Raw genomic sequence first — 20,715 nt, 5'->3', positions numbered from 1 at the left:
AGTGAGGATGCTGAGGGCCATTTGAATTTAGAAGCACTAATTAGTACATTTACAAATAATAGAAATTCAATTTAAGCCTGTAGTTATCCCAAATATCTTATCAGTTATTTACTTATAATTTGAAAATGGCATGTCTAATTTGAGAAATTCCACCTTTGAATTAAATAGTGAAACCATATGATATAGGAGAAACTGGAAAATATTTTAGTTTTCCAGTTTTGTGCTGGTCAGTTATGGAACATACACCATGGACAGTAATCTTACCTTTTTTTTTTTTTTTAAGTTTATTTATTTGTTTTGAGAGAGGCAGAGACAGCACAAGTGGGGGAAGGGCAGAGAGAGGGGGAGAATCCCAAGCAGGCTCTGTACTGTCAGCATGGAATCTGATGCGGGGTTTGAACCTATGAAACTGTGAGATCATGACCTGAGCTGAAACCAAGAGTCAGATGCTTAACCAGCTGAGCCACCCAGGTGCCCCAGTAATCTTATCTTCTGATTTGTAGCTTTTCTGTGATTGGAGGGCTGGAAATAACTGTTTGGAATAAGATATTCTCGAGGCTAAGCTTGAAGTATAGAAAGTATGTTGAATAAAAACAAACACTAGATGATTCATGATTTATAAAATAGAGAAAGGATTATTAGTTTGAATGTGAAAGATGAAGCTTGAAATAAATTCCTTTGTTAATTTTTAATTAAGTCATGAAACCGTGATTATTCACAATGCAATAGGTTTAATACCTGTTTAATAATTTAATATTACAGTTTTGATAGTGCTCTTCAGTCTGTGAAATCTTGTGTGGGTGGAAATGATGAACTCTCAACTACTTTCTTAGAAGTAAAAGGGCATTTCTACATGCATGCTGGTTCTCTGCTTTTGAAGATGGGTCAGCATAGTGATCTGCAATGGCGAGCTCTCTCTGAACTGGCTGCATTGTGCTATCTTATAGCGTTTCAGGTAAGCTTTTCCTAGTTTTGGGTGTAGTTGACATTTCACTGAGACTCTGTTGTATTTTACATGGAGATGTGTCCTGTTATATATTGAAAATATGAATAAATCTGTAGAATTGAAGTCGAAATAGTTTATTTGAAAGGTGAAAAATAAGAATATTTATACAGTATTGGTGAGGTGAAACAGGTATGTTGATGCATTGCTGGTGGCAGTCTGTATTGCTTGACTTACTGGAAGACCACTTTGAAGAGTTTGATCTTTTTACTCTGCCATTTCTGGGAACCTGTAATAAGGAAATAATCTCAAATATGGATAAAATTTGATTCAAAAAGATGTGCATGCATAACTTGGACAGAAACTTAAGTAAGTTTTGGGGATGGTTACATAAGCTGTGATAGAAGAATGCGTTTAACATGTTAATTGAAACACATAGTGTATGTAATACGTATATAACATTGGTGATATTATCTACAGTATATAACAGTATCTCTTCACCTTTGGAAATGTAATTCCTTTCTTTATACATAGAACATGACATGAACGGGGTGCCTGGGTGGCTCAGTCAGTTGGGCGTCCGACTTCGGCTCAGGTCATGATCTCACCGTCCGTGGGTTTGAGCCCTGCATTGGGCTCTGGGCCGACAGCTCGGAGCCTGGAGCATGCTTCGGATTCTGCGTCTCCCTCTCTCTCTGCCCCTCCCCCACTCAAGCCTTCTCTCGGTCTCTCTCAAAAATAAATAAAAATTAAAAAAAATTTTTTTAAAGAATATGACATGAAGGAAAGATGCCAAATGTGAACCATTATGATGATGAGATGCTGGCCATTAACCCTTCCCCAATCCATTTTTGTAGTTTTAATGTTTTCTTTAGTTAGCTAATATTCTGAAATGAAAAGAAATAAGCAGTCTGCCCCAAAATGCAAAGGGCCTGGCTTATAAGAATAATTGTTAGTTTTAGTGAACTATCTTTTGCTTGAGGGAAAGAAAAAAGGATTCACTGTACTTTAGGGAAGCTTCCTCCTTCTAGTTCATATTATATAGATCTTTTTTTAAACACTGTTGATACTCATCCCATGATGTTAAGTGCTCCTGTTTGCTCAGCAGAAGCATTTAGGTTCATCAAGAATATATGTATTAGTGAAAATAGAGTGAAGCTAATGAAGTTGCTAATTTATGTAGGCACTAAAAGGTTCTTACGATTAATATTATTAAAGAATCTTCAAAGAAGTGAGTTATTTTTAATGGAAACGGGACTCTTAATTTTTTAAATATATATTTTTAAGTTAATGTGGTCAACTGTTTTAAACTTTGACCCTTTTTAGTGGTAAAAACTAAATTTCCTTCTTTTTTTATTATTTTTTTAAAGTTTATTTTGAGAGAGAGGGAGAGAGAGGCAGGGAGGGGCAGAGAGAGAGAATCCCAAGCAGGCTTCACGCTGTCAGTGCAGAGCCCAGTGCCAGGCACGAACTTGCAAACCATGAGATCACGACCTGAGCTGAAATCAAGAGTCAGATGCTTAACTGACTGAGCCACCTGGGTGCCCCTCAATTTCCTTCTTAAACCATTCACTCAAATCTTTCCTACAAGACAAAGACTATTATCAGTATCTTGAATATTTAGAAGTTTTTCTGCATATGTAAGCATAAAACACACCCTTTTCCTTTTTTTTTTTCTTTTAATGTTTATTTTTTGAGAAAGAGAGCATGAGGAGGGGAGGCGCAGAGAGAGGGAGACACAGAATCCGAAGCAGGCTCCAGGCTCTGAGTTGTCAGCACAAGATCCCTACGTGGGGCTGGAACCCATGAACCACAGATCATGACCTGAGTCGAGGTCAGGTGCTTAACTGACTGAGCTATCCAGGCGCCCCTCCTTTCTTTACTTTTAAAACTGTTTTGCCTCAGTGAAGGTGTGCTTTATCTACTGTCCAACATTTTGCTTTTTTCACTGTTTTTCCATTGTCTCATTTCAGCATATAGACGTCCACTTCAGTACTTCTCTTTTACCTACTACACATTTCCATTGAATGGATAAATAATGGAAACCTCTTAGATGCTTGAATTTTATATTACCATGTGTTGTAAAGCTTAATTATCAAATGATTATAAGCATACAGAGGAAGTGTAGACTGGCATAGGAGTGCTTAAGGAATCCTGTCAGGCTAGCATTTTTAATGGTAGGATTTTCAGACTCTTGATCAAGGGAATGTTGTGGTTTTAGTAAGTGTATCTGCGTTTCAGGTAGGCATTACACAAAGTCTTTCTTGAAACTGTTTAAAAAAATTTTTTTTTTTTTCAACGTTTATTTATTTTTGGGACAGCGAGAGACAGAGCATGAACGGGGGAGGGGCAGAGAGAGAGGGAGACACAGAATCGGAAACAGGCTCCAGGCTCTGAGCCATCAGCCCAGAGCCCGACGCGGGGCTCGAACTCACGGACCGCGAGATCGTGACCTGGCTGAAGTCGGACGCTTAACCGACTGCGCCACCCAGGCGCCCCTCTTGAAACTGTTTAATTTCAGATGAGGATATGTTGGCTTGGGATGACGTGACTGAGTGGATTGATAACTAATTAGTCACAAATGATAGCTGTAAAAGGGGCCAGTTTTATGAATTGAGGTCAGTTTGAAAGCAAAATGAATTATATCACATTTTGTTTTTCATTTTGTGTGCTCTTCAACATCTTCAGAAACAGTTTGCCATCATGTTTAGAAAACTTATGGATAAAAGCATAAGTCTAACTAATGTTTCTAAAATTCAAAATAAGATTTTAGATTCAAGGAATATATTTTGAAAAATTAGTGTCTTTGGAAAAGTGATTGTATTCATACGGTTTAAAACTCTAGTGGTGTATAAGAGTATACCGTGAGAATTCCTTTCTACTTCTGTTCTTTCAGTCATTTTTTCTCTTCCCTGGGGGAACTAATAATACTCATTTCTTGTGAGTTCTTCAAGAAATGTTTTGTGCATATATAAGCAAATAGACACTGCCCCACTCCTACTTCCCTTAAAAAGTTACAGATAGATACATTCTGTACATTTTTATTTCCTTTGCTTTACTTTTTAAAACATTTTTTAATGTTTATTTTTGAGGGGGGGGGAGGGGCAGAGAGAGGTAGACACAGAATCCGAAGTAGGCTCCAGGCTCCAAGCTGTCAGCACAGAGCCTGACGCGGGGCTCAAACTCACAAACTGTGAGATCATGACCTGAGCTGAAGCCAGACACTCAACCGACTGAGCCACCCAGGTGCCCCTCCTTTGCTTATTTTAATGAAATATGTGTTGGTGGTATTTCCGTATTGGTATAGAAAACATAGCATGAGTATTGCATCCTCATTTGTTTTGATATGGTTGCATATCATTCCATTCTATGAAGGTACTGTAATTTTGGGTTTTTTTTTTTTTTTTTTTAAACAGTTCCCTAAAACCAAGTCATTAGGTTACTTTTACTTTCTTGCTATGCTATTTCAAATAATTCTTTAATGAATAACTTGTGGTATTTCACATGCGAAAATTTATGGGTAAAATAAATTCTTGAAAGAAGAATCAAAGTGTATTTATGCATTTATAATTTGTAGGGCTTTTGCCAAATTTCCAACTTCACAGAAGTTGCACCAGACCACTACCAATTAAGAAAGTCATTGAAATTTAAAAGCAGTTACTCTAACCACTCATGTATTCCTTTTAAAGGGCTATCTCTAGTAAGTGCCTGTTGTCTGTGACTGAATATTTTCAGTGATTGAACATTCACTACTTTTCAAGATAGCCCATTGCATTTTTGATAGTTTGGGTCTTAGTGCTTCCTTATGTGTAGCAAAAGTATTTTTCAGCCTGCTACCCATTGCTGTTTTTCTTTTGGTACTATTTAAAAACATTGAACTCATTTGTGAATGATTTTCTTAATATCTGAAGGGAACTATTGTATTTTCTTCATCATTTTTTCAGCTCTTCATAGGACACAGCTTGGAGTCCCTTTTCCTCTCTTGGCTGTACCACTTTATCCCAGTGGTGTCCCATATTATCCATGCTCTTTGAAAGCTTACTGTCTGTAGTGTGGCATTTGAAGGCGCTTTTATAGTAGAAAGTAATTTCTTGGACGTTAATCTTTGTAGACAGCTTTTATATATTAACGAAATCCTTGATTTCCCAGTTTATTCAGTTGAAAAACTGCAACTCCTACTCAGTTTAACCATTGGTTAATTGTTCATCATCAAAAAAGCACAATGTAACAGAAAGGAACATATTACCGTTAGAAATATGGGTATCACTAAATTAAGACTTGATTTTAAAATTATCAGGTTCCAAGACCAAAGATTAAATTAATAAAAGGAGAAGTTGGACAAAATCTACTGGAAATGATGGCCTATGATCGTCTGAGCCAATCAGGTAATGGTAACGTTTAATTAGTTTTATTTTAAAAAGAAAAAGAAATTTCTCTGTTAGAGTACACCTTATGATAATCCTGTCTGTTTAGGAGATACTTTGCATAATCATTTCTCTTTGCCATCTTGGATGAGGGCGAGAGAGAACTAGAAGTGTCTCCTTCAGAAGGTAACAAATGTTTGATATTGTTTGCTTCTGGATGGAGAAACTCTTTTTTTTTTTTTAATTTTTTTTTTTTTTTTTTTTTTTTAACGTTTACTTATTTTTAAGACAGAGACAGAGCATGAACAGGGGAGGGTCAGAGAGAGAGGGAGATACAGAATCCGAAACAGGCTCCAGGCTCTGAGCTGTCAGCACAGAGCCCGACGCGGGGCTCGAACTCACGAACCGTGAGATCATGACCTGAGCCGAAGTCTGACGCTTAACCAACTGAGCCACCCAGGCGCCCCTGGAGAAACTCTTTAATCCCTCCTTTATCTAGCTGCTAGAGCCTCCATTTGATATTTTAATGAGCTTCTTGAACTAAGAATAATTACTGATTTGCCAGCCATTTAACATCAGTAGTTTCTAAGATACTGCTGTGGAGGATATAAAGGTGAAGTAATGGATCTCTTAAGGAACTGACCACACAGTAAAGAAAATAAAAGATATATACTTACATACTGTTAGGCTTTTAGAATTTGTAAATTTATTTCCACTTTTGACTATTTGGGATGGATCTTAAAGGTCTATTACATATTATCTGGTTTTGCTGAGGCAGAAACTTCAAGATGTTCATATGGCCAGTGAATCAAGCAATGAGCTGAAGAAGCATAATGCTTTATATAAGAAGCAATTTTGATATAAAATTGAATGAACTTTGTAAAGAGCAAGTAGTAGTATTAAAGTTACTATAAGTTTTGTCTGTAGTTAGAATGTTGGTCAAAGCTTATATTGCTCCTCTATCCCATAGCTTGCTTTTTTGTGAGAGGTGGACTTTCAGTCCTTAAAGAAGTAACTTTGTATTTTCTTCTTATGTCTCCTGTCTGCCTTGCAAGGCTGTCATAGATGCTTTTGCAGGGTTACAGTTAGTAAAATGAACTGTATTTTAATGTCTTTGATCTGGGCATTCCTGAATCTGTCTCTGCAAATTTTTGGAGAGATAAGTCTGGTGGTAACCAAACCTGACTGACTAGCAGAATTATTTCAAGGAGTGGTGTTTTTTTTTTTTTTTTTTTTTTTTTTTTTTTTTTTTTAAACAGCTTAATTGAGAGTAAATTCACATACTATATAATTTATATAAATGTACGACTCAGTGGTTTTTAGTATGTTCACAGAATTGTGCACCCATCACCACAATTTTAGAACACCTTCATCACCTTGCAAAGAAACGTCATACCCATTAGTAGTCACTTCCCATTTTCCCCCAAACCCTCTAGTCCTGGACACCCACTCATATTCTATCTCTTTAGATTTCCGTATTCTGGGCATTTTTATATAAATTGAACTGTACACTGTGTGGTCTTTTGTGACTGATGCTTCTTCCACTTACCGTAGTGTTTTCAAGGTGCATCCATGTTACAGCAGGTACGAGAACTTTATCTAAGGAGTGTTTTAAAAATAGATTCCTTACCCCAAACCTGTGGAATCAGAGTCTCTGGGAGTGTGGCCTGGAAATAATTATTTTTTGTTTTTGTTTTTGTTTATTTATATATATATATATATATATATATATTTATATATATATATATATATATGTTTATTTATTTATTTTTATGTTTATTTTTGAAGGATTGAGAGACAGAGCATGAGTGGGGGAGGAGCAGAGAGAGAGGAGGCACAGAATCTGAAGCAGGCTCCAGGCTCTGAGCTGTCAGCTCAGAGCCCCATTAAGGGCTCAAACTGACAAACTGTGAGATCATGACCTGAGCCAAAGTCAGATGCTTAACTGACTGAGCCACCCATGCGCCCCTGGAAATAATTGTTTTTTAAAAGCTTTTTCAAGGATGAGTCTTACCAGCTAGGCTTAGAAATTGGTGTATCAGATCAGAGAATTTGAGCTTGGCTCTGTTCTCCTTTGGCCACTTAAATGACACACTTTCCATCTAAAATGTAAATACTTTTGGCGTTTTTCACATACTCTCCTCTTTCCTTTCACTCTGGCTTGTAGATATAGTTAACTGTTAAATTTGTAATCTGTGTCCATTTTTTGCTTAGGAACCCTTTTTGTTCCGTTGTGGTTGCTGGGTTGGAGGGTTAGCTCTGAGGTAGTCATGTTTTTTTCTCCTTAGGGTATATGCATGAAACTATTGAGAGATACAAATAAGAACAGTCTTTTTTAATTGATGGTAATAATTTGTTTTTCAGGACACATGCTGCTAAACTTAAGTCGTGACAAGCAAGATTTTTTAAAAGAGGTTGTAGAATCCTTTGCCAATAAAAGTGGGCAGTCTGCTTTGTATGATGCTCTGTTTTGTAATCAGTCACCTAAGGATAGATCTTTCCTTGGTAAAGATGATATTGGAAACATTGCTGTGCAAGCACCAGAGCCTGATGATTTGGCTAGATATGATGTTGGTAAGTTGTTATCTTTTTTTGTATTTTAATCCTTTTATTTTAGAAGAATAAAAGCAGAAAGAAATAAATTGCTCATAATCTCATTACTCAAAATAATGACTTAATATTTTCCTGTATTCCTTTGAGGTTTGGTGGTGTAGGCAGGTATGAGGGGTTGGTAATGGTGGCATGTTTTTCTTCTATACTTTAAAAATTTTTTAAAGTGTTTATTCATTTTTGAGAGAGAGAGACAGAGCAGGAGCCAGGGAGGGGCAGAGATAGAGGGAGACACAGAATTCGAAGCAGGCTTCAGGCTCTGAGCTGTCACCACAGAGCCTGATGTGAAACTCGAACTCACAGGCCGTGAGACCATGACCTGAGCTGAAGTTGGACGCTTAACCAACTAAGCCAGGTGCCCCATGTTTTTCCTCTAAATAGTTGTTTATACTGTACATATGATTATTTTCACTCATGAATTCCCTCCCTGTTTATCTGTTTTGGTAAATGCCACTTTTAATGCCAGTACAATCTGTTGTATGAATTAGCCATAATTTTCAGGCCAGTTTTTTGTTGTTCAGTATCTAGGATGTTTTCAGTTTGTTCACTGTTAATATATCTCCATTTCACATTTTCCCATAGAGTTGCCTAAAGACAGAATCACCGGGGTAAAGTTGATGAATTTTAAATCTCTTGCAAATTGCCGTATTGACAGAAGAGTTGTACCTCTTTATGCTTCCAAAAGCTCATAACTTTTTCAGTATTAAATTTCTTGTAGAAGAGGGGTGCCTGGGTGTCTTAGTCAGTTAAGGGTCCAACTTGAGCTCAGGTCATGATCTCACAGTTTGTGGGTTCAAGCCCCATGTCAGACTGTGTGCTGACAGCTCACAGCCTGGAACCTGCTTTGGATTCTGTGTCTCCTTCTCTCTCAGCCTCTCCCTCGCTCGCGCTGTGTCTCTCAAAAATGAATAAACATGAAACAATTTTTTTTTTTTTAGTTTCTTGTAGAAGAAAAGATCTCTTTACTATTCCAAGGGGTTAATGTAGTGGTATCCCAGTGTTTTAATGACCCTTTTTTTTTTTTAAATTTTCTTTTTTAATGTTTATTTATTTTTGAGACAGAGAGAGACAGAGCATGAACAGGGGAGGGTCAGAGAGAGAGGGAGACACAGAATCTGAAACAGGCTCCGGGCTCTGAGCGGTCAGCACAGAGCCCGACGCGGGGCTCGAACTCACAGACCGTGAGATCATGACCTGAGCCGAAGTCGGACGTTTAACCGACTGAGCCACCCAGGTGCCCCTAATGACTCTTTACTGAAAGGAAAATCCATTGTTTCAGGATTTTTTACTGGGTGGCTTTTGTCACTACAGTGTTTCATTGAGTTCTGGTGAGTACCTTTTTTCCCTTAGATGGAATTGAAAAGAGCTTTCTTCATAACTATTGTTATTAAAATTCCTAGACAAAAAGTGTGAATATCCTTAGTAAGAAAATGAGACTCTGCTTATCATAGAATTTGCCCCTGTTCATGTAGAAAAACATTTCTAAAATTAAGATCCATTTGTTATAAGTAATTGGCGAAACCGATGGCACAAGCAAAATTTCCAAAACCTCAGTCCAGTTTTTTTCTATTTCAGGTGCCATTAGAGCACATAATGGTAGTCTTCAGCACCTTACCTGGCTTGGCTTACAGTGGAATTCACTGCCCACCTTACCTGCAATTCGAAAATGGCTAAAGCAGCTGTTTCATCATTTGCCCCAGGAAACTTCAAGGCTTGAATCAAATGCACCCGAATCAATATGTGTTTTAGATCTTGAAGTAAGCAAAGATTTTAACAAATTAAATATTTTGTGTTTTGTTTAATTTTTTGCCTAATTTAAATTGATTTTTCTTTAAATAAACCAGGTATTTCTACTTGGGGTGATATATACCAGCCACTTACAAATAAAGGAGAAGTATAATTCTCACCATAGCTTCTATCAGCCTCTATGCTTGCCACTTCCTGTGTGTAAACAGCTTTGTACAGAAAGACAAAAATGTTGGTGGGATGCAGTCTGTAATCTAATTCACAGAAAAGCAATGTAAGTAGTAAAATAAAAATATTCCTTTAACTTACTGCCTAAGTTTTTAACTTAAAAACCTATTTAGTTTAAAAACTTATTGCCTAGGTATCTAACTCTCATGTGAAGATTGAGTTTAATTCTCATGTGATGATTAACATACATGTAAGTTTTGAAATGCATGTTTCTAAATCAGTTTTATTAAATAAAACTTTTTTAGACCTGGAACCTCAGCAAAATTGCGACTTGTTGTTCAGCATGACATAAACACTCTAAGGGGCCAGGAAAAACATGGCCTTCAGCCTGCCCTGCTTATACATTGGGCAAGATGCCTTCAGAAAACGGTGAGTTCGTTAAAGTGTAAGCATTTTTAAGAACATTATGTAATGTTTAAAAATCATAAACTTTTCACTGAGTCTTTTAGTTCAAAGAAACAGTATCAGCTTGTTCCTGTTATGCTAGGTGAAGTGTATTTTTTTACTCTTGCCACGAAATAGTTAACAGTTTACATGTAAGTACTTGGAACAGTGCCTGGCACAGTAAATGTTACATAAATATTAACTGTTCTTATTATTAGTTAATAATTATGTTAATGATAATTATTATCCAGCCTGAAATTTTTTTTTTACATACCAGTAGCAGAAGGCTTTGTAGGTTAAGACCAATACAGATCTTTGTAAGTATTTGAAATCTGTTTTGTGGCAAGGTTAGTTGTAGATGTTTAACTCTGTGACTAAACTGTGACACTTACAGAATGGTTGATTTGGGCTATGTAAAATGGCAGCTTTTAAAGTTTATTTATTTTGAGAGAGAGCATGCATGAGCAGGGGAGGGACAGAGAGAGTGTGCAAGAGAGAATTGCGAGCACGCTCTGTACTGCCAGCACAGAACCTGATGCTGGGTAGAACCCACATCATGAGATCATGACCTGAGCCTGAGATCATGACCTGAGCCTGAGTCGGATGGTTAACTGATTGAGCCATCCAGATGGCCCTAAAATGGCAACTTTAAAAGAATAGATTGGGCTGCCTCATTAGGTAGTATCATTGAAAGTGTTTAAAAGTTGGGTCTAGAATGATCACTGGTATCAAGATGGTTGGTTATTCCAACATTTAGAGAGTGAGGCATATGACTTGAGATTCTTTTTGCCTTGATTTGAAATTTTAACCACTTGTTTAGACCATTTATAAAGGAATTTTTAGATTCTGTTATTTGTGTTCCTTAGGTTGTGTGCTTCTTTCTATTTTAGGGCAGTGGTCTTAATTCTTTTTATGATCAACGGGAATACATAGGCAGAAGTGTTCATTATTGGAAGAAGGTTTTGCCAATGTTGAAGACAATCAAAAAGAAGAGCAGTATTCCTGAACCTACAGACCCTTTGTTTAGACATTTTCATAGTGCAGACATTCAGGTAATGGAGGATCCCTTTGTGAATGAACTGGAGATGTGGATTTCTAGTTTATAAACAAAGAAATGGAGGTATAAATTGCTTAAATTAATTGCCTGGCTACTTGATCCTTGTCTTGTTTTCAAAATCCACTATCTGTTGCAAAACATGGCAGAAAAGAGGGCTGAGCTGTTAATTTCATTAGAAATTATCGTGTAAAATCTTTGGGGAATCACTTGGGTTTGATATTCTGGAGAGAGGCAGTTGGACTAAAAATTACTAAATGTGTTTAGGCATCTGAAGTTGGTGAATACGAGGAAGAAGCAAACATAACATTTGCTATATTGGATGTAGTTAATGGAAATATAGAAGATGCTATCACTGCTTTTGAATCTATAAAAAACGTTGTTTCTTACTGGAATCTTGCACTGGTAAGTAGATGGTGGTAGGTGAGTTAACAGTGTTTTGTGTTAAAAACCTAATTTTTTCATAAGAGCATTCTTTGGATAGATTTTTCACAGAAGAGCAGAAGACATCGAAAATGATGCCCTTTCTCCTGAAGAACAAGAAGAATGCAAAAATTATCTGAGAAAGACCAGGGACTACCTAATAAAGATTTTAGATGACAGTGATTCCAATCTTTCAGTGACCAGGAAGGTAAGCTTCAGGCTGTTTGTACTTTCTTACTATTGATAACTGGTTAATAAGTGTTTTATGCTTTGCTTTTATATATGTATTAAAAAAATTTTTTTACTTGTTTTATTTTTTACTTTTTAAAATTTACATCCAAAATAGCATATAGTGCAACAATGATTTCAGGAGTAGATTCCTTAGTGCCTCTTACCCATTTAGCCCATCCCCCCCCCAACCCCTCCAGTAACCCTCTGTTTGTTCTCCACATTTAAGAGTCACTTCTGTTTTGTCTCCCTCCCTGTTTTTATATTATTTCTGCTTCCCTTCCCTTATGTTCATCTGTTCTGTGTCTTAAAGTCCTTGTATGAGTGAAGTCGTATGATATTCGTCTTTCTCTGACTAATTTCACTTAGTATAATACCTTCCAGTTCCATCCATATAGTTGCAAATGGCAAGATTTCATTCTTTCTGATTGCCGAGTAATACTCCATTGTATATATGTACACCACATTGTCTTTATCCATTCATCCATCAATGAACATTTGGGCTCTTTCCATACTTTGGCTATTTGCTGCTATAAACATGGGGGTGCATGTGTCCCTTAGAAACAGCACACCTGTATCCCTTGGATAAATGCCTAGTAGTGCAATTGCTGGGTCATAGGGTAGTTCTATTTTTAGTTTTTTGAGGAACCTCCATACTGTTTTCCAGAGTGACTGCACCAGTTTGCATTCCCATTAATTTTTTTTTTAACGTTTATTTATTTTTTGAGAGACAGCGACAGAGTGTGAGTGGGGGAGGGGCAGAGAGAGAGGGAGACACAGAATCTGAAGCAGGCCCCAGGCTCTGAGCTGTCAGAGCCCAACGTGGAGCTTGAACTCATGAACCGCGGGATCATGACCTGAGCCGAAGATGGCCACTTAACCAACTGAGCCACCCAGGCACCCCTGGTTTTATATTTTGATAATTTCAGAAATACTCAGTAATATACCTATTAATGCACAGAACAGTGTGTGTGTAAATGTTCAATTAGCATTGCTGTATCTTAGGTGTGGTGTTTTTTAAACTTGGGAACCTAGCTTTTTATTCTTAACAAAAATACTTGCTAGGGAATAAAAGTTTTCTAAGGCAGAACATTTATTTTTGTTACCTTGGCAATGTACTCAAAGTAAATATTGCAGCCTAATGCCTTGCTGTTAATGAATTTTGCAGTTAAACATTTCACTGAAATCAGAAATAGTTGCTGACACTTTTCAGATTATTTCTCCTCTTTACCATTTGCTGTGAACTTTTTTTTTTTTTTTTAACTATCAGCAGTTTTAGACTGTCATGATGTTATTAACTAGTTGTACTCAACTTTCCAAGTATTTTGTTGATTAATTCATGTTGCTGCTCTTAAATTAGGATTGATATTGTCTGGTGCATTCTAGCACCTGTGTTTCTCTCCCCATTCAAAATCAATAAAAATCAGTAGCTTATTTTGTTCATGTGGGAAAATCTTCCTAAGTTAACATTTCTCTACCATTATTATGGCTAATAGCAGGGGTAGATATATCATACACTTTAGAATCAGAAGACTTTAGATTACACAGCAGTTTCACCTATGTTCCTATGTAGAGTGGTTATTATACAAGAGTGAGAAAATAGAAGCACATCCATAAGATAAAATCTTTGTATTTGTTTCAGAGTTGTTTATTTTTGCAAACTTGATTCATGCCTTTTGTTTTTAGTTGCCTGTGCCGCTGGAGTCTGTAAAAGAGATGCTTAACTCAGTCATGCAGGAACTTGATGATTATAGTGAAGGAGGCCTGCTTTATAAAAATGGTTCTTCTCGAAATGTAGATTCAGAAGTAAAACATTCTACACCATCTCCCACCAAATATTCTTTATCACCAAGTAAAAGTTACAAGGTAAGTACAAAGAAATGAATTATTCCATTGCAGAATATATTTCTATTCTAAATGTTTTAAATATTATTTTGTTACTTTTTTAGTATTCTCCCAAAACACCACCTCGATGGGCAGAAGATCAAAATTCTTTATTGAAAATGATCTGCCAGCAAGTAGAGGCCATTAAGGTAGATCACTTAATATCTCTAAACTGTGTCTCTTCTGTTCCAAGATTTCTTCCTTCACCACTCCCTCACATCTTTGTAAAGCCATTCAAAATGACCCTTTGCCATGCTACAATAGAGTTATGCATATTGTTTTGCATACGTCTACCTTGACACTTAACCATATTTTTCCTATGTTTTTAATTATAATTTTTTTAATTTTTTAAACTTTAATTCTAGTGTAGTTAACATAGCATTTATATTAGTTTCAGGTGTTTAATACAGTAATTCAGTAATTCCATATATTACTCAGTGCTTATTAAGATAAATATATTCTTAATTCCTGTTACCTATTTCACCCATTCCCCCCCATTCATCTCCCCTCTGGTAACGGACTATCTGTTCTCTATAGTTGAGTCTGTGTTTTTGGTTTGTTTCTTTGTTTGTTTTTAAAATTTTATTTCTTTTTAAAATTTACATGGTGCAACAGTGATTTCAGGAGTAGATTCCTTAGTGTTCCTTACCCATTTAGCCCATCCCCCCTCCCACAGCCCCTCCCATAACCCTCAGTTTGTTCTCCATATTTATGACTCTTCTGTTTTGTCCCCCTACCTGTTTTTATATTATTTTTGTTTCCCTTCCCTTATGTTCACCTGTTTTGTCTCTTAAAGTCCTCAAATGAGTGAAGTCATATGATTTTTGTCTTTCTCTGACTAATTTCACGTAGCATAATACCCTCCATCCATGTAGTTGCAAATGGCAAGATTTCATTCTTTTGATTGCCGAGTAATACTCCATTGTGTGTGTGTGTGTGTGTGTGTGTGTGTGTGTGTGTGTGTACATATACATATATATATATCACCTCTTCTTTATCCATTCATCCATCGATGGACATTTGGGCTCTTTCCATACTTTGGCTATTGTTGATAGTGCTGCTTATAAACATGGGGGTGCATGTGTCCCTTAGAAACAGCACACCTGTATCCCGTGGATAAATGCCTAGTAGTGCAATTGCTGGGTCGTAGGGTAGTTCTATTAGTTTTTTGAGGAACCTCCATACTGTTTTCCAGAGTGGCTACACCAGCTTGCATTCCCATTTCTTTGTTTTGTTTCTTAAATTCCATATATGCGTGAAATCGTCTGGTGTTTGCCCTTTTCTGGCTTAGTTTGTTTAGCATTATACTCTCCAGATCCATCCATGTTGTTGCAAATGGCAGAGTTTTCTTCTTTTTTATGGCTGAATAATATTCCGCAGTGTATATGTGTGTGTGTATACATACACATACACTACATCTTCTTTATCCTTTGATCTATCATTGGACACTTGGGTTCCTTCCATAATTTTGCTGTTGTAAATATAATGCTATAGTATATATAGGAGTGCATATATCCCTTCGAATTCATGTCTTTATATTCTTGGTAAATACCCAGTAGTATGAATACTGGAACATATGGTAATTGTATTTTTAATTTTGTGAGGGACCTCCATTCCGTCTTCCACAGTGACTGCACAAATTTGCATTCCTGCCAACATTGTGTGAAGGTTCCTTTTTCTCCACATCCTTGCCAACATTTAACTGTTTCTTGTGTTTTTGATTTTAGCCATTCTGACAGGTGGGGTGATATCTTGTTGTGGCTTTGATTTATATTTCCCTGATGATGATTGATGTTGAGCATCTTGTCATGTGTCTTTTGGCCTTAACCATATTTTTGAAATTACTTGTTTCTGCTTCCTCACCAGGTGTGAATTCTTCCAAGGGAAAGACTCTTTTATCCAAAACATAGCAGCATTCCTGATGTAGAGGTGGTTCCCAAGTGATTGAATTGAACTAGTAAAACTAATTATACTTTGGTCTAGTTCATTTCTCAGACTGGTTGTGTGTGTCATATTTTATAGCTAGGTATTGGTCTAAGTTTCAGAAAGTCTATCTTTTTAATCCTGTCGAATGAATTGGACTTAATTATGTAAGGAAATGCTTATTTATTCATGATTTTATTTTAGCTGTATGAGAGTAACCTTAACTGTAAGGCTCAGAGGAGCTTTATTTACTTCTTTGGAATTGGAACTATAAGTAGGTTGTTTCATGCTCATTGGGCAAGAATTAAATTGCTCATACTTTTAAAGTTACAGCAAAGAGATCCTGATACGTGTTCAGTTATTACAGTGCTATCAGCAATGTGTGAGACTTAGCAAAAATACTGTTTGGGAGGGAACAAAATTTTGAATTTGCACAGAGATTTTGTATGCTAATTTTATATAATCATGGCCTATTTTGATATTCTGTACAGTCTTTTCTTACCTTAAATGGGTTTCAGGCACCCAGCATTGTATTCTGTGGCAGTGTAGTGGAGAGCATTACTCTATGTTCTTGAAAAGCTGGGTTCTAGTAGTAACTCTGCCACTAATTAATGCTGTTGACCCAAGCAGTTCTTTTCTGTTTGCTTGGCTTCTCATCTGTAAAGTGAGAATTGTTGAAACCAGTTATTAGCACATTTTCTAGTTGTTTGAATTTTAAAAATTATGATTATAGTATAATTGCATGTTCAAAACTACAGTCCAGATACCAGTAGAGACTACTAAATTTTTCCAGGTGATTCTATCAGTTTCTTATTTTTGGATGTGCAGCATCTGGGCTAATAAACACGGTAGATAGTTGGATGGGGAAAATTTTATTTAACTTGAAAGTTTGAGATATTTTTGATCTCAGTATATATGGCTTTGGGAAATATCTATTGGAAAACACTTTTAGAAGAAGAAAGCAGACATGCTGGATCTGTGACCTCACTTATAACTGGTCAGATACCTGGGCCTATATACAAATATTTGATACTGTTTTTAAAAAAGTGGCCTGTTGGGGTGCCTGGGTGGCTCAGTCAGTTGAGTGTCCAACTTGGACTTAGGTCATGATCTCACAGTTCATGAGTTCAAGCCCTGCATCGGGCTCTGTGTTGACGGTGTGGAGCCCGGAGCCTGCTTCGGATTCTTTGTCTCCCTCTCTCTCTGCCCCTCCTTGGCTTGTGTGCGGTCTCTCTCACTCAAAAATAAATAAATGTTAAAAAAAAAAAAAGTGACCTGTCAACTGATACCACTGTAGTTTCTTTGGAAAAGGAATAGTTTCTTGATAAGTACCTGTTTTGAAAGGGACATTTTGTAGCTTGGGGTTGTGGAGGGTGTCATTTAGTTGTCTATAAACAACGGTTTGATAACCAGCTATATAGCTATTATTAGAAAGCAGTGTGTCTGGTGTTTTGTCTAGGCAGCAGGGTGGTATTATGAAAACATTTTTGGAATAAAATCTGGTTTGAATTCAGCTGCTGTTTTCTGCGTCTTTTTTCTCCCCCTCATTTTAAGAAATGAGTTAATATTGCTTATTTGTATAAGGATTGAGAACTTAAGTACAGTGCCTGGTCTATATTATTATATGTATATAATATATTCTGAGAAGATATCAGTTGTTTTCCCTTTCCTAGTGGATCATTAGAGCATTAGCCTTGAAGGATTTGTAGTGTTTTGTTACATCTGATGTGCGTAAGCGGAAAGCTAGTGGTGGAAGGTAATTTGGAACATTGAGTAGCCCAGATGGACTGGAGAGGAAAGCATTGTGGAAAGGAGGCGGTGGAAGGATGGTTGGGACAGTACTTCTGAGGACCAAGAATATCAGAGAAGTGTAATTTATAGGTACTTGTATTTTTGAACAAGGAAGTGTCTTGGCTAGAACTCAACTTTAGAAAGATTAATTTAGGTAAGTGTGGAAAGGAAATGGAGATGAGGCCATCTAGGAGGTTATCAGTTGTTTAGGTGGTAGCTAACTCTCACTAACCTCGAATGCATTAGGTAATGGTACTAAGGAATGAAAGAATGGGAACAAATAAGTTTTAACAAATTAAGGATGATTTTCTTAAATCAGCACCTGGTACTCAGATCTTACTGGAATATAAAAACTCTAAAAAAGCATCATCGAGTATTTACATTTAAAATATGTGTTTGCTCTAGCACTGTTTCTGGCATGATAAAATTGCTTACGGTTGTTTTCTTTCTTCCAACAGAAAGAAATGCAGGAGTTGAAACTAAATAGCAGTAACTCAGGGTCCCCTCATCGTTGGCCTACAGAGAATTATGGACCAGATTCAGTGCCTGATGGATATCAGGGATCACAGACTTTTCATGGGGCTCCACTAACAGGTTAGTTGGCAACTGGATAATTCCAGTTTTTAGTAAAATCACTGTACTTCCCCCTCCTTTACATAGATAACTTGTGAACTCACCTTGTCTATATACATTTGTTTATATACATGTTTATATATGTCTGCTTATATGTTTCTTAAGCTGTGTATGGTATTACTGAGATTTTTCATAACTCCAAGTAGAAACAAAACAAGCTTTCTATGATCCTGTGTATATAAAGACTGAAAGAACCCCTCCATACATACCTCAGAGAAGCTGAGACTGAGATAGAACAATTTCTTATAATTGGGAAATGTTACCTGATGTTGTTGTGCATTAAGAGATAGCTAATTAAAACCTCTTCAGGAATTACTTTGATGATATACTTAGATGTATGACATTCATAGGAAATCTTGTTTATTTTGAAATACAGTGGTTGGTTATACAAAGGAAGGAGGGGGAGCTGGACCATATTGGAATTTGAAGTTGTGGTCTCTAGAACTGACCTCTTGAGCCGTTTTGTGTGTTTCAAATGTGGAGATAAAACTTTGCCTCACATGATTATGTGAGCATTTGTATATGTGTGGATATTAGGCATTTACTTTAGAGTATTTAGTAAACAATGAACCAAGGGTGTTCCTGTGGGTTGTCTGTGTGCAAAAGTGCTTTGTGCATGTAATTTTATTTAATCATAGTAACCGGAATGGTAGCTACCATTATGAATCCTATTTTTATAGTTGAGGAAGTGGGTTTAGAAAGGTTAGGCAATTTATCCATTATTGTACAGCTAGTTATTGGTAGAGCCAGAGTTTAAACTTCAGTGGTCTCACTTTAAAGCCACTCGCCAGTATGATTATGTTGCCCACAGACCACCAGAAATGATAAAAATGTTTTTTTTTTTTTTAAATGAGATAGATTCTGAAATGGTAATAGTATCCCCCCCCCCCCCCATTGTTTTTTAACCAGGGATGATTTAGAATAGTGTGTTCCAGTTTAGATGAGCACATTTATGTGATGGTCCATAGGGCCATATTGAAGGCAGCCTCACTGTCCTCGTGTGACAGTGTCTTCTAAATGCAGGAAAAATAATAGGAAGGAAATCTTTGTAAAGTCACACTTACTAAATGTCACAAGTCATAGGTAAATACATGAGATGTCAAGAGTTCAAACACTGCTCACTTAAAAACCTTGTGCACTGTATAGAGCCTTGCATAGAGAAGATAAGTAAACTGGCTAGCCTTTTCTAGGGCTTTTTGAGTGCTGTGTGGAATTGATCATTTAGCAGCTTTTGAGTCACAATTTCCATTTCTTCTATGTACAGACATAAAAGGTCTTCTGGTTGTTAAACATAACATTCACATCGTCTCATTTTATTCTTGCAATTACCCTATGAAATGTGTAGAAGCAGCACATCCTCATTTTACAATTGAGAAAAATGGAGACCCCAAACACCTCATTGACAAGGTCACAAAGCAGTTTTGTGGCCCTACAAGGTGGAGAGCTCAAGTCCCCCATTTGCCGTTACTGTGTTTATAGATTTTGTTTTTCATAATAACAGTAAAAATATACCAAGATAGTTCTTGTCTTTTTAAATAAGATAATTAAAAAACAGTGATTAATTTAAGCTTATAGGAAATGAAGTACTGAACTGTGTAAATAAACTAAAAACTAACTGTACCACAAAGAGTGCTATTAACATTTTGGAGCATTTCCTTCTGGTTCTTTCTCTTTGTTTACATAAAGAATTTTTAGTGATATTTTTATCATTATTGTCTTATATGTAGATGAGTAATCTGTTTTTTAAATATTAGAGTTCTGAGCATTTTTCTTAAATATTTTTTGAAAATACTGTTAATGAATACAAGGTATCCCATCATGTGGAAGTACTACAAATTTTATTTCTTTATTATTTCCAGTTTGCTGTTAGAAATAATGCTGTGAACACATTCTTAGGATTGTTAGGGTATTTAAAAAATACTTTTGTGTTGGGAAATTGCCTTCTGGAAAAGCTATGCCAGTTTATACTGTTATCACCAATATCTGATAGTGCCTACCTCATTGCATTCTTGCTTAGTGTTAATTATTACCAGTTTCTAAAAACCACCAATTTTTAAAACAAAAATGGTATCAGTTTTCATTTTTTTAATACTGGGCATGTTCAACACTTTATAATCTTTTATATTTCCTGAATTATCTGTTTGTTTGGTGCTTTTTTTCTATTAGATTATTTTTAGTAGGTTTATAAGAACTTTAATTATTTGTTCACTATTAAGAGTCACTAGTTACTGATAAAGTCACTAGTTAAATTTCAGACTTTATGATTCTTGGGTCATATCCATCAACTTGTTCTGTGTTCTGTTTCTTTTTTCTCCCCCAGAGTGTTTCCAAAATAACCATCTTTACCAGGCAGTCCATTAGTTTTCCAAATTCAAACGAGCTTCTTTAGCGATTTTTACTGTTCTACTCCCTATAAAGAGAAGATAAATAGACTGGCTAGTCTTTTTCAGGTCTTTTTCAGGGCTTTCTAGAATCAGTTGTTTAGCACCTCTTGGATCACGATT

The 20,715-nt window shown here is 36.4% G+C and overlaps 1 protein-coding gene across 5 annotated transcripts in view; it reads left to right on the top strand.

Moving 5' to 3' along the window:
* RANBP2 (RAN binding protein 2) overlaps window positions 1–20,715 on the top strand; it is an 82,263-nt gene that overhangs the window by 33,848 nt on the left and 27,700 nt on the right. For 4 of the 5 annotated variants that reach the window (XM_045443738.1, XM_045443737.1, XM_045443740.1 and 1 more), the window contains 12 exons: window positions 763–955; window positions 5,241–5,328; window positions 7,672–7,881; window positions 9,493–9,674; window positions 9,762–9,937; window positions 10,137–10,260; window positions 11,166–11,327; window positions 11,597–11,734; window positions 11,814–11,960; window positions 13,667–13,846; window positions 13,930–14,013; window positions 18,037–18,172. In XM_045443738.1, the coding sequence (XP_045299694.1) occupies window positions 763–955; window positions 5,241–5,328; window positions 7,672–7,881; window positions 9,493–9,674; window positions 9,762–9,937; window positions 10,137–10,260; window positions 11,166–11,327; window positions 11,597–11,734; window positions 11,814–11,960; window positions 13,667–13,846; window positions 13,930–14,013; window positions 18,037–18,172 (1,820 nt within the window). Of the gene's footprint in view, window positions 1–762; window positions 956–5,240; window positions 5,329–7,671; window positions 7,882–9,492; window positions 9,675–9,761; window positions 9,938–10,136; window positions 10,261–11,165; window positions 11,328–11,596; window positions 11,735–11,813; window positions 11,961–13,666; window positions 13,847–13,929; window positions 14,014–18,036; window positions 18,173–20,715 lie in introns of those variants that run through there. The other variant, XM_045443742.1, reaches the window with a different exon arrangement.

The sequence above is a fragment of the Leopardus geoffroyi genome, chromosome A3, assembly GCF_018350155.1.
Source record: "Leopardus geoffroyi isolate Oge1 chromosome A3, O.geoffroyi_Oge1_pat1.0, whole genome shotgun sequence".
NCBI lineage: Eukaryota > Metazoa > Chordata > Mammalia > Carnivora > Felidae > Leopardus > Leopardus geoffroyi.
This window is presented reverse-complemented; position numbering and strand designations above follow the sequence as displayed.